General features: G+C 42.4%; 1 protein-coding gene across 2 annotated transcripts in view; it reads right to left on the reverse strand.

The window, feature by feature from the left end:
- Nucleotides 1–2,257: 2,257 nt before the first annotated feature.
- The window catches only part of LOC146209186 (protein SpAN-like), a 32,792-nt gene continuing 22,700 nt past the window's right edge, over nt 2,258–12,349 (reverse strand). For both annotated transcript variants that reach the window (XM_084596894.1, XM_084596886.1), the window contains 3 exons: nt 4,402–4,508; nt 3,201–3,322; nt 2,258–2,833 (listed from right to left, as the gene is read on the reverse strand). In XM_084596894.1, the coding sequence (XP_084453020.1) occupies nt 2,695–2,833; nt 3,201–3,322; nt 4,402–4,508 (368 nt within the window). In that variant the 3' untranslated portion in view covers nt 2,258–2,694. The remainder of the gene's footprint in view (nt 2,834–3,200; nt 3,323–4,401; nt 4,509–12,349) is intronic.

Raw genomic sequence — 12,349 nt, forward strand, 5'->3', positions numbered from 1 at the left:
CTCCCTCTATCTCTCCCTCCTCCTCTCTCAGCGGAGCGTTGGCAGTGAAGGTGGAGGAGAGTACTGCAAGAGTGATTGAAACTGTCATGCTCCATGTGCGGCGAATGGTGCGATTTCCTGCCGAGCAGTGGGAAAGGACCCAGGACAAGAACCATGCGGCAGCCGCTCAGCACAGCATGTATCGCACGCAATCGCGTATGGCTCCAATACATATGCAGTTGCGCTCAAATTTCGCATTGCGGTTTCCACAATTTTCAAATTCATAGCTTTGTCTCATCGGTTCTGCACACTTTAAGAAAATAAAAAGAAAATTGAATCAGAATATGTTGTCGAATTTCTTTAGAAATGAATGTGCCTGGAGTGGGAATTTACATTTGCATGCTATAATTGCTTTCTTGCCTTCCAGAGGCTACTGGACGACTAACGGATAGAATGGGACGCGATGCCTCCTTTCCAACGAAGTCCGTCAAGCACAGCAGTACACGCAGAAAACGGCGTGGCACCTAAAATCCCTCCGAGCCGCGAACGCTGTTCTTATTAAAGCTTAGAGATAGTGTTCAGCCTACGATCATGCTTGCATCAATGCGGTACACGTTTTTTTTTTTTTTTGTTGTTCAGTGATAGCTTATACAGCTCGTTTCGCCGAAAAGCCGTCGGCAAGGTGGTTATCGGCACTCCGTCTGGAAATAATCCGGGGCAGCGTAAAAAAACTGTATGGAGATAAATTGTGGTTCTAGTGGTTGATGAGTAATTGGTGTCGAGAAGCGATAACTGGGTAATGAAATAATTGCAATTATATATTCTATAATATTAAAAAAATAAACATGATAAATCATTGAAAAGAGGTTCAAAAATGTCAAAATGCTCAGAACGACAAGCGAATACTTGAAGATGCTAGTTAAGAAATTGTAAGGTATGTATTTGATAAAATAATTGATTGAAATAACTCTGAAAATGAAAAATTAAATAAAAAGGCTTAAAGGTGTCAGTATGCTCACAACAAAATGCCAATGCTTGATGATGGTAAGTTAGAAAATTAGAGTGTGCAATAGATCAATTATTTGAAACAATTGAAAAATGAAACATTAGAAAAAGGAACGCTCAAAAGTGTCACAGTGTTCAGACCGGAAACTTAATCCTTGCTGATGCTATGTGTCGGTGTATAAAAAGTAAGAAAAAAGAAATTGAAAATGATAAAAGATCATACGTATGTGTGACACGTTATCGCATGATACCCTTAATGTGGTACGTAAGTGTCCTTTGTTGTTGCATCGAACGCAAACAGCTCGTTTCTCACAACGCGCACTGGTATGCATCAAGTTTCAAGCGGCGTCTGAGCTTACCGGTAACGTTATCGCCCGGCAAACTATGAGAAAAAAAAAATAAAAAAACCAAATTATAAAATGGAATGATAAATTTTGCTGTGTGTATGAAACGCTATCGTATCGTACCATTAACAGAAGAGTTTAAGTCTCTAAGTGCGCCTGCAATACCTTTTGATACAGATGCATTAGCATGACACGACGCCAACCCGACAGCGGTGCCGGTGACCGTCCATCGTTATGGCAAATCGTGTGAGTGGCAGGAATGAAACGATAGCCCATCTTGAAAATATTGAGTTACCCCCTCCTGATTACGCTGATGGTGAATGTGGAGAAGAAGGAAACCTGGACGACGTACCTTTTCTTGATCTGGAGAAAGAGATATGTAGTGCTATTCTGAGGGATTTGATCCGACCAATGTTTCCGAATGAATTCTAGGTTCTTGAAGCGGAAGAGAGATCGTAAAATCGACAAAATGCTAGAACATTTTGCCGTAAACATAACTGTTTAAAGCAGTTTGTCATTCAGCACACTGTAACCGAGCTCTACACTTATAATGAGTGCGATAGCATATACAAACAAATCAGGGACAAGCTTCAGTGTTTAGCTGACACTTGACAGGTGTCCGTTATCGAGGAAGCCTTTCGTGCGCAGGTCGTGAGCGGTGGTAGTACTTCATGCTGCTTAGAGCATGTCTTCGCCACAATACGACAGAAAGTTGAAGCTATGATCCGGATCTCTGGTCTTCTGTTCGGCGAGAAGTTATTTCCGCAATGAACATCGTTAATCAGTTTTCACTCTCGCTACCGGATGTGAGCGGAGTCATCAATCGCGGCGTCATCTAGCGGAGTCATCAAACCTTGAAGTGCAAGAATAGAGTGTGCTCATAAGAGCTCATGATCCAAAATAATGTACAGACGAAATGAAGGTATTTTTTGATCTCCCAGAGATACCTTTATTATATGTTTCGCATACATGTCGCACTTTCACTTTTGCGCTTTTCCACGAGAAAAATATGCTTCTTTCCAGGGAGATATTTATGAATTATGAAACAAAACATGACAGGACTGCCGCGAGGCCACAACATATACATTATTCTCAAACATCGCCGGAAGTTTCTGAAGTGGAGGTAATTAGTTGCGAAAGTGATCCACATTACCATTACATTTTTTTCATTGTGTGGGTGCTGGCTTGAGGAATGATATATTGAGGCATAATGTTATCTTTAACAAAAGATAAGTGCAGTGGATGAATTTAGTGGATATGCTATCAAGTGACTTAAAACCACCTTGCCATAATTTGTTCGCTATTCCAGATTCACCTAGACAGGTAGCACAGAAATGTCAGATATATTCGCAAGAAATATAACATCTTAGTTATTGTAAGCTGGAACAAATTTGACTTTAGCAGAGAAGCCACGCTTAAACTTGGTGTATGGCCGGTACTCGATGATGACGTAGGGCCCCACGGAAGTGAACACGTTGTTAGGCCCGATTTCATTGCTGCAGAACCTGCGCGAGTAAAAGATGATTAGTGGAACCTAATGAGAAGTAAGCAATCTTCTACTAGCGGCAGTGCAGTGCAGTCCTGTTGTGCTTGTCGCTTCTTGCATGCCGCCACAGGCTTCACATTATCAGTGCCCTATCATCGCTGCGTAACTACACAGCTACGTTTGCATGCATGTAGGAAGGAATAGTTTACTACGATTGTGAGCTTGAGGCAGGTCACAGTGTCATTTGTTGCATTACTTGTCTCCTGAAGTTTGGCGTGCACCAGAAGGTTTAAACTGTTGTTTATTGTAAGCGAGTACTTTTACCCAACTCTGCTGGTTTGCCCCGCAATAGGATGAAAGCGGCCATCACTTCGGCGCGTACTCACGTCTCTCCCCGATACAGCGACTGAAGTCTGATTTCGAGCCGGTCGTAGATGCAGAACCCGCGAATCCGGTCGTACAAGTCGAATTCTGGGAACGTGAGCTGTACTTTCATGTTGGCTGGAGCCTGCAATGAAGTTGCAGGCAAGGATGAAGCAAACTACGAAAGCAAACTTCCACGTTCTTCATCATACTACTAGGGAAAAGCGCGCTCAACTACTTTTCCAATTTGTAAACCTTAGCGACAACTGCGTAAAAACGTAGCGGCTACGTGAAACCATAAGCTCCTCAGAAATAGTTCGGTTTTCAAAACTTCTGCAGCAAGAATGAGTTGCCAGGACGTAAGCGCTGAAAATAATCACAACAGTCCAATGTGGTGGTGATTGTTCAATTTTTCAGCTACAAGTGTCATTAATCATGCAGTAAAAAAAATGCTTCAAGTGGATATCATTGTGCAAGGAAGAAGAGTTCCTTCCTATATCCGAATGCAGCATAGCTTTGTTAAGCTCCACCCAACCTTCTACTGCAGAGCTTTCTCATTTACCGTTGTAATGATCTATTTACATTTTTACCCCTTTCACTAGCGTGCACTTCTTGTGTGCAAGCAACAGTGATTTCGCCTCACAATTTCCTTTCATTCATGTCGCACTCAGTTACCTTAAAGAATGACTATAGGTCTCCTAGAGAGAAGACATTCCATTATTGGGTTATTTATTCAACATCCGGTACATTGAAAATCTGCTCGCAGGCTGTCGTGATAGGCGAAGAAATGCAGGTCGATACACACTATCACGGTGAAAAGAAATGCGGACTGCGCGGCGCCTACGCGCTTCACGGTTAGAATTTATTTAGTCGTGGTTGAGCTAAGTGTAACAAGAACACGCTAGAGAGTCCGAGATGCAATAATGGAAGACCACTAGTTTGAACAGCTGAGCGTGTAGGCATCTCGCTATTCGCATTTCTTTATATACCTCTAAACAGCGAGCGCTATGCTTCAGCCACTAGAACAATGTTTCAGCATCGAAGTTGCGAAATAAAGAATATATTGGGGAATTTCTCACTGTAACGCTCCGCGGGCATCTAAATACGTGCTACAAAATAGTTTACAGTTCATGTCCGGACAAGCCAATCCATTGTTATGTTCATTAGTCACTACAGTGCTTAATGCTCTGAGCACAAGGGAAGACAGTAAGAAAGGGATTGTACCTGTATCCACCAGACACAAAGGCCGTCCTGCGGCCTTTGGTTGTTCGGGTATCCGGGAGATGCGATCGTCGTCTCACGAATCACGCGTCCGCCGCAGTTGGGTCGAGCTGCGGTACACCACGAGATAGACCTTGATTTGACAACGTTTTTTTCAGCACACAGACAGCTTGCTTCAAATTTACTTGTTTTATATTCTGCAAAAAATATATATAATTTTATCGAAAACGTCTATCGCGACGGAAATCACCGCAAGACAGTAAACTTGAGTAGCTGTTCGTTTTCGAGGCACTTTTTAAAAAAGGATCTTTTTCACATAGGGGTCCAATTAAAGAGTCGTCTAACCGGGGGATACCACATCCTCATACTTTCGGCAAACATTTTTAAATTATTCGGTTCCATTAGGCGGAAGTTGGAAAGTCGCATATGAACAGCACTAAGCAATAGTTGCTAGATAAGCTTCCTGAACATACAGTGCCAAGCAGTTGAGGACAACAGCCAATTAAGGAACACAAGAGCTCTGTATAAGACAATCAAAGATATCAAAGGAAGCTTCTGTGCTAAGATGGGCGTGATAAAGGACAAACGAGGCAAGGACCTCACTGAAGCCGCAGAGATAAAGAACAGGTGGCAGGAATACACAGAAGAACTGTAGAAGAAGGACTCGAATGTGCAAACCCAACATAAGACGGTTGTGATAACTGATCTTGAGCCGGGCATCCTGAAGAGTGAAGTTGAATGGGCCTTAGCCAGCCTTGCTAAGAACAAAGCTAGCGGAATTGATAGCATTCCAGCTGAGTTGCTTCAAAACCTCAACCATGACGCTGTTAACATTCTGCATACATTATGTCAGAAGATTTGGACAACCCTGCAGTGGCCACAGGATTGGAGGAGGTCAGTTTACATCCCCATTCCAAAGAAAGGCAGTGCCAAAGATTGTTCCAACTACCGCACGATCGCGCTTATTTCGCATGCTAGCAAGGTGATGTTGAAAATCCTCCAAGGTAGGCTGCAGCAGTATGTGGATCGGGAGCTTCCGGACGTGCAAGCTGGGTTTCGCAAGGGCAGATGAACTAGAGACCAAGTTGCCAACCTTCGCTGGATCATGGAAAAAGCAAGAGAGTTCCAGAAACCCATCTACTTCTGCTTTATTGATTATGCGAAAGCGTTTGACTGCGTAGATCACAGCGGATTGTGGCAAGCTCTCCAAGAGATGGGAGTTCCAATTCACCTCATCTGTCTCCTCAGGAACCTGTATGAAGGGCAAGGGGCCACAGTCAGAACTGGGCATGGTCTTACTGATTGGTTTGCGATTGAGAAAGGAGTGAGACAAGGCTGCATACTGTCGCCCTGCCTATTTAACCTATATGCTGAGTGCATCATGAGAAAGGCCGGTCTGGACGAGTCTTCAGCTGGAGTGAAGATTGCTGGGAAACCTATCAACAACCTTAGATATGCGGATGATACCACTTTAATGGCAGAAAGTGAAGTGGAACTCTAGAGACTTCTGATGCGCGTACAAGAAGGGAGTGAGAAGTTTGGGCTTAAACTGAACATTAAAAAGACAAAGATCATGGCGTCTTGCCCTATCAAGTCCTGGAGCATCAAGGGACAAGAAGTGGAAGCAGTGACAGATTTTCTCTTCTTGGGCTCCAAGATTACCTCGGAAGGAGACTGCAGCCATGAAATTAGGAGACGCCTGCTTCTGGGAAAGAGAGCAATGGTTAGCCTTGACCGCCTAGTAAAGAGCAGAGACATTAGTCTGCCAACCAAGATCCGTATAACTCGTGCTATGGTCTTTCCAGTTGTGATGTATGGATGCGAGAGTTGGACTGTGAAAAAGGCTGACCGCCGAAGAATTGACGCGTTTGAATTGTGGTGCTGGCGAAGACTATTGAGAGTTCCTTGGACTGCCAGAAGATCAAATCAGTCAATATTGTCGACCATAAACTCTGACTGCTCATTGGAGGGTCAAATTCTAAAGTTAAAGCTCAGCTACTTTGGTCATCTGATGTGAAGAGAGGAGTCGCTGGAGAAAGATTTGATGTTGGGAAAGGTTGAGGGTTGCCGGAGAAGGGGTAGGCAGCGAACGCGATGGTTAGATGGCATCCTCGAGGCACTGCAGATGAAGTTATGTGATGTTAGGAAGATAGTGAGAGACCGGGAAGCGTGGCGTGACATGGTCAATAGGGTCACGAAGAGTCGGACACGACTGAACGACTGAACTGAACTGAAGCAATTTATATATGTATATATATATATATATATATATATATATATATATATATATATATATATATATATATATATATATATATATATATATATATATCCTACTTAATATATATATATATATCCTACTTAATAAAGGTAGTAGAAGTGATAAAATATGTGGATGATCGTTTAGTTGCACCTAAATATACCTTGCCGCTGAACATTTATAACAACAACCATTCTATCAATCTATTAACCATGACATCATAGCATAAAGAAGGAGAATTTTGCCTTCTTAGCAGCCTCTAAATATTTTTTTCCAATTTTTAATACAACTCAACCGTGATTATCAGAATGTTTGTTTATTACCAGAAGTGAACATTAATTTGGCGGATAGGCCCTGCACTCTTTATAGGCTTGTTTACGTGTTGAATACTTTGCTTCAAAGCATTTGTTCTATTAGATTACTGAAATACGCGCAATACTGTCTTGCTTGCGTCTTTCATCTGTTTTTACATTTACGGGTCTCACTGTGTTGCGAGATGATTTTCTGTTCGCCCCCTTATATAATATCCCAACAGCGACATTTAGAGGTAAATGTATTCTGATATTGATGATCTCAAGCACCGCTTTCCTAGACACGAGCAACTCTTCGAACACAGCTTCACTGAAAGGTAATATATTTCATTTGTCATTGGGAGAAAACTAAAGCCTCCTGCCAAATGGCGAGCGGATATATATATATATATATACACTCTTTTACCGAGAGCAAGCAGGAGTGGAGGAAAATGCTCTCTAACCAGACTCCTAGCGCCGCCCATTATTGCTAGTACCGAGTGGGCTGTGCAATCGCACACTTCACGCATAGCAGAGCCGCCTTGCACCTCGGTATGTTTTGGTTTCAGAGACGTAATTACCTTAATTAGCGCCCCTTTTAGTAGTAATGTCATCGGGACAGCAATGTGTGATCGTTGACTGCACAAACAATCAAAGAAATCGCAATATGACTGCTGAAAGCTTGTGCGGGAAGCATGCATCTACAGTCCGAGTACGGCTGTGATGTTTCTGCTTCACCTCTTTCCAGTCTATCCTTATTTAATTCGCCTATGAGCGTCTTATGTAAGCCAGATAGGCTTAGGACCAATGACAGACTCGCGAGTATGATGCCCATTTCACTCACTCCGCCGTAGTAGCCACGCACGCTAGGCAGGCCGTGCCTCCTGCAAGCCCTCCGTGCCAACGATACGGTGGATCGCTTCCGCCAAAGCAAGAGCGTGCTAAAATTTGTTCACTTAAACAATAAACCGACCGCAAGAAAAAAAAAATCTTTCTTTCGGATTTGTGACCCATACCGTGTGATTGATAATTGAAACACAAATAAGTTACGCAACACATTGTTACTGGTGCGGCGCGCAGCTCATCGTCTGCACGCTGGCTCCGCTGCTAAGGCGTCACTGAAATTTGCATCTTCCTTTTACTGATACTATGGGATTGGCAGTAAGGTAGTTCCATGAGAGACCATTTACTCTAGCCCTGAGGAATTACAAAGCGTCGTCGGATGTGCCTTCGATGCGAAACAATTTAGGCCTAGCGACGATTAGGGAGTAGCGCTCGACGAGAGTGCCATAGTTCGCCGCGCCAGCGGGTGGCACCGCTTTCGTAAGCGCTGCTGTATGTGGTGCGAATTTGTCTTCTTTCATGGCGCAGCTGAGAGCGCACGTTTTTAGATGTTTTGCTCAACAATACGTCGTGCAAACAATGCTGGTTCGGGACGGTGGTATGCGATGTTGTTGCGCCGCAGGACGAACACCAAGGCTTTATAAAAACGTCGACGGATGGTACTTTAGACACTACTTCTGTGATGTGCTGGTCTTGAACCGTGGTTTAACTTGAAAGTATACATTGTTGAAGCAGGACAGCTCGATCCTATATCGAAATGGGTCGCACTTCAATGTGGCGATAACTGGAAAGCATCTTTCGCAGTATCTGCATTCCACGTTCGGTAGCTGCCCGTGCGGTTCATTCGCTGTGTTGGTGTGTTCAGTTACCATTACGATTATGAAATATAAATGAAAATACATGCATTGTGAAAGATATAACAGATACATCCTCACAGCGGAAGTGGAGCACAGTTCTTCGCAGTCACCCCGGCCGCTAGGGCTGTTTCCAACAGCTGCCGCTATGTCAAGTCAAGTCAAGTCATCTTTATTTCAACATCACAATGATGCTAGGGGCGCAGCCAAAAAGCCTATTAACGGCTTGACGAGGGGCTGCGCCCCTCACAAAAACTTGCTAACTTCGGCGTATGAGTTGACTATGCAATGAAATATAATTTTAACAGAAACAACAGGGCGAAATGGCACTTTCATATAATGTTTAACTAAATACTGTAGAAAAGGTGACATACGATTGCAGCAAGGAAGAAAAAACATACACGCAGTGTGGAAAACATATTTACAGAAATGCACACTTTCAGTGAGGTAATAAAAATAATAGCGTTATCTGCACACTGTAACTATTGAATTGTGTTTAGAAGAAGAGGCAAGGTGTAACTAATGCTCTGCCGTCCGTAATTTGTTCGGGTTTCTGGAATGACGAAATGATTTTTTGTACGAGTGCTGTAATTGTGAGACTTGCGTTCAAGTCTGTAGAGTTCTTTGAAGAAGATAGCTGTGTTTATGGCTGTAGTCCTGTAGCGCCTTAATAAAGTTTGTTCATATTGCTGCGGGATAGGAATTATATTCAATTTACAAAAAATCGCTTCTGTTGGTGCGTCTCGAGAAACGTTGACGATGATTCTAAGGGCTCGTTTTTGTAATCTATGAAGCTTGCTAACATTCGAAAAGGTGGTGGTCCCCCAAACCAAAAAGCAGTATCCTATAACAGAAGAAAATAGGGACTGAAAGATAATTTTTTTTTACAGATTGCGGTAAGCAATACCGAAGCCTGGAAAGAATACCCACTACCTTAGCTATATTGATAATCGTAGTATCTACATGTTTATTCCATGATAAATGTTCATTAAAATACACTCCAAGGCTTTTAAATTCCGGGACGAGCTCAATTTTTACCGAACCCAGCCACAGCGATAATCCCAGGAAATCAATGATCCTATTTTTGGGACGGAAAAGCATTGCTTTGGTTTTTTTTGTTATTAATTTCCAAGGAGTTAATGGCTGTCCATTCATGGAGGGAAAGCAAACACTGATTCGCCTGCCCAAAGAGATCATATACATTAGTTGATTTAAAAAATAGGCTGGTGTCATCAGCATACATTAAAAATGTGCATTTGTTATCTAGACTAGTAACATCATTTATGTAAAGATTAAATAGCAGTGGACCCAATATGCTGCCTTGAGGAACACCAGCTCGTAGAGCCTGTATATCGGAAAGCTGATTGTCAATCTTGACCTGCTGACAACGGAAGGTTAAGTAAGATCGGATTAACTGAAGAAAGACGCCCCGAAAACCGTATATGTCTAGCTTGGCTATTAAAGTCTCATAGTTGATCCGGTCGAACGCTTTTGAAAAATCAACGAATATGCCCAGAACAAGCTCCCTCTTTTCAAATGATTCCAGTATTAATTCTTTCTGCACAAGAAGGGCGCTCTCTGTTGACCTGCCTTCTCTGAAACCATGCTGACATGTAGTTATTACGTTGTGTTTTTTACTAAAGCTATCAATACGTTTAAACATCACCTTTTCTAGACATTTTGAGAAGACGGGAAGTATCGATAATGGACGATAGTTAGAGAGGTCGTTTCTGTCACCGCTTTTATAGATAACAGAAACCCTAGCCATTTGCATCCGCTTTGGGAATACTCCGTTTTCTAGGCGGATATTGAATATGTACTCTAAAACTTGGCTGATAATATCAATGACATATTTAAAGGGTTGCACCTGGAAGCCATCTATATCACGAGACCTGCTATTACGGAGGGTTGCGAAGTGACTTTGAATCTCATGCTTATCTGTCGGCGACAGAAACGCAGTTTCAGTGGTACGAAATTTTAGATATTCTGCAGAGCGTTGATCATGAGCACTCCTCACAACTGAAATAAAGTGATCGTTGAAGCGATTGGCCAGCTGCCTTCCGGATAACGCGCAGTCGCCTATTTTGATCGATGCACAAGTTTGGGGGTCTCTTTGAGGGTTTAAGATATTGTTAATTTCCTTCCAAACAAGATCGCTTCGTCTTACTGTATTGGAGTTGAATAGCTTATTCATGTAATCTTTCTTTGCTTGGCGAAGAAATGATGTTACCTGAGTTCTGAAATTTTTAAAAGCTTTAAGGTCATCGGGAGCTCTTGAAGAAAGGAAACGGCTGCAGAGTTTGTTTTTCTTTGTTATCATTTCGAGGCAGTCTCTGTTGATCCACGGTTTACGAGCTTTCCTTGACTTTTTGCAAGTTCTTTCAGGAAAGCACTCTAAATATATGCTTGTAATTATCTTTATGAAAGTATCATACGCTAGATCTGGATCATTAATTTCGTACACGCACTTCCAGGACACTTCCTTAAGTTTGGCTCTGAATAGTTCTAAGGTATCTGGGTTTATCGTTTGGTATGTTTGAACTATTTGCTTCTTTCGTTGACGCTTGTTTGCACGATCAGCAAAGAGAAAAATTGGTAAGTGATCACTCAGTTGAGCACAGATTACACCAGATTGTGTGAATGTACACTGAACATTGGTGATAAAAACATCGATAGATGAGCCTGTATACATTCTTGTTGGCTCCAAGATGACGTTTCGAAAACCGTTACAATCCAAAACCATATTTAATTCACGCTGTTCATGAGATGAAGTTAAAGAATCTATATTGATGTCGCCACCTAATATCAGGTTCAGCCCATTGTCAGTTATCCAGGACAAAAAATCGTCAAGAAACAAAAGAAAACAAGACACATTTCCACCGGGAGGACGATAAACCACTGAAAACACATCTGAGCCACAGCGATAAGAAAGTATTTCATAGTCGTCGACTACCATGGAGAAACGAGGAATAACACAGCCATTAAAAGATTTGTTTAACATTAACATCACACCACCTCCTTTCTTATTAACTCGATGCTGGGAAAATGTATTGTGATCTTCGAGGGTTAGAACTTCTTCATCGTCTCGATACCAAGTTTCTGTTATCATAATTACATCAAATGAGAATTTTAGCGACTTGAGAAAAGTAAAGACCTCATCTTCTTTGTTGCGCAATGACTGAGAATTCAAATGAAAAAAAGAAGTGACATTTTTGTTTTTCGAATGTAAATTAGAAACATCAGCGGGCAAGAAGAGCTGCTTGGCCATGGTGAAGTGGAACAAAATCAACGGGAAACGAGCTCTCCTTAAACTATTTTATCTAGGTCACCTACACAGGCAATGCGGATCGCATCGGACGATTCATCCTTTCTCGCGAAAATGCGTCCATTTCTCGTCCAGACGAATTTCCATTTTTTCTCCTTTTTTCGAGTGACAGTCATTCCCAGCAGTTTTTTCAATGTGGGGCAAAGGTGCTCGTTAACATAAATTGCTGCACGAGTCCGGGACGGGCTGCCGTTTGAATCAACTTCGGAGTTAGAATTGCCATCGGCAGCGCTTGCCTGTGCAACTGTTTCAAGGTGAAGACTGTCAGTGGTAATCTTTGATTGTCGGGCTTTATCAAGTACAGCATCACGCTTTGACCGATTTCGGAATTGTACGATAATGTTTGGGCATAGGTTATTCTTTGTCGGGACTCGATGAC

This window comes from Amblyomma maculatum, chromosome 1 (assembly GCF_055883805.1).
Source record: "Amblyomma maculatum isolate TAMU_Amacu chromosome 1, ASM5588380v1, whole genome shotgun sequence".
Classification (NCBI taxonomy): domain Eukaryota; kingdom Metazoa; phylum Arthropoda; class Arachnida; order Ixodida; family Ixodidae; genus Amblyomma; species Amblyomma maculatum.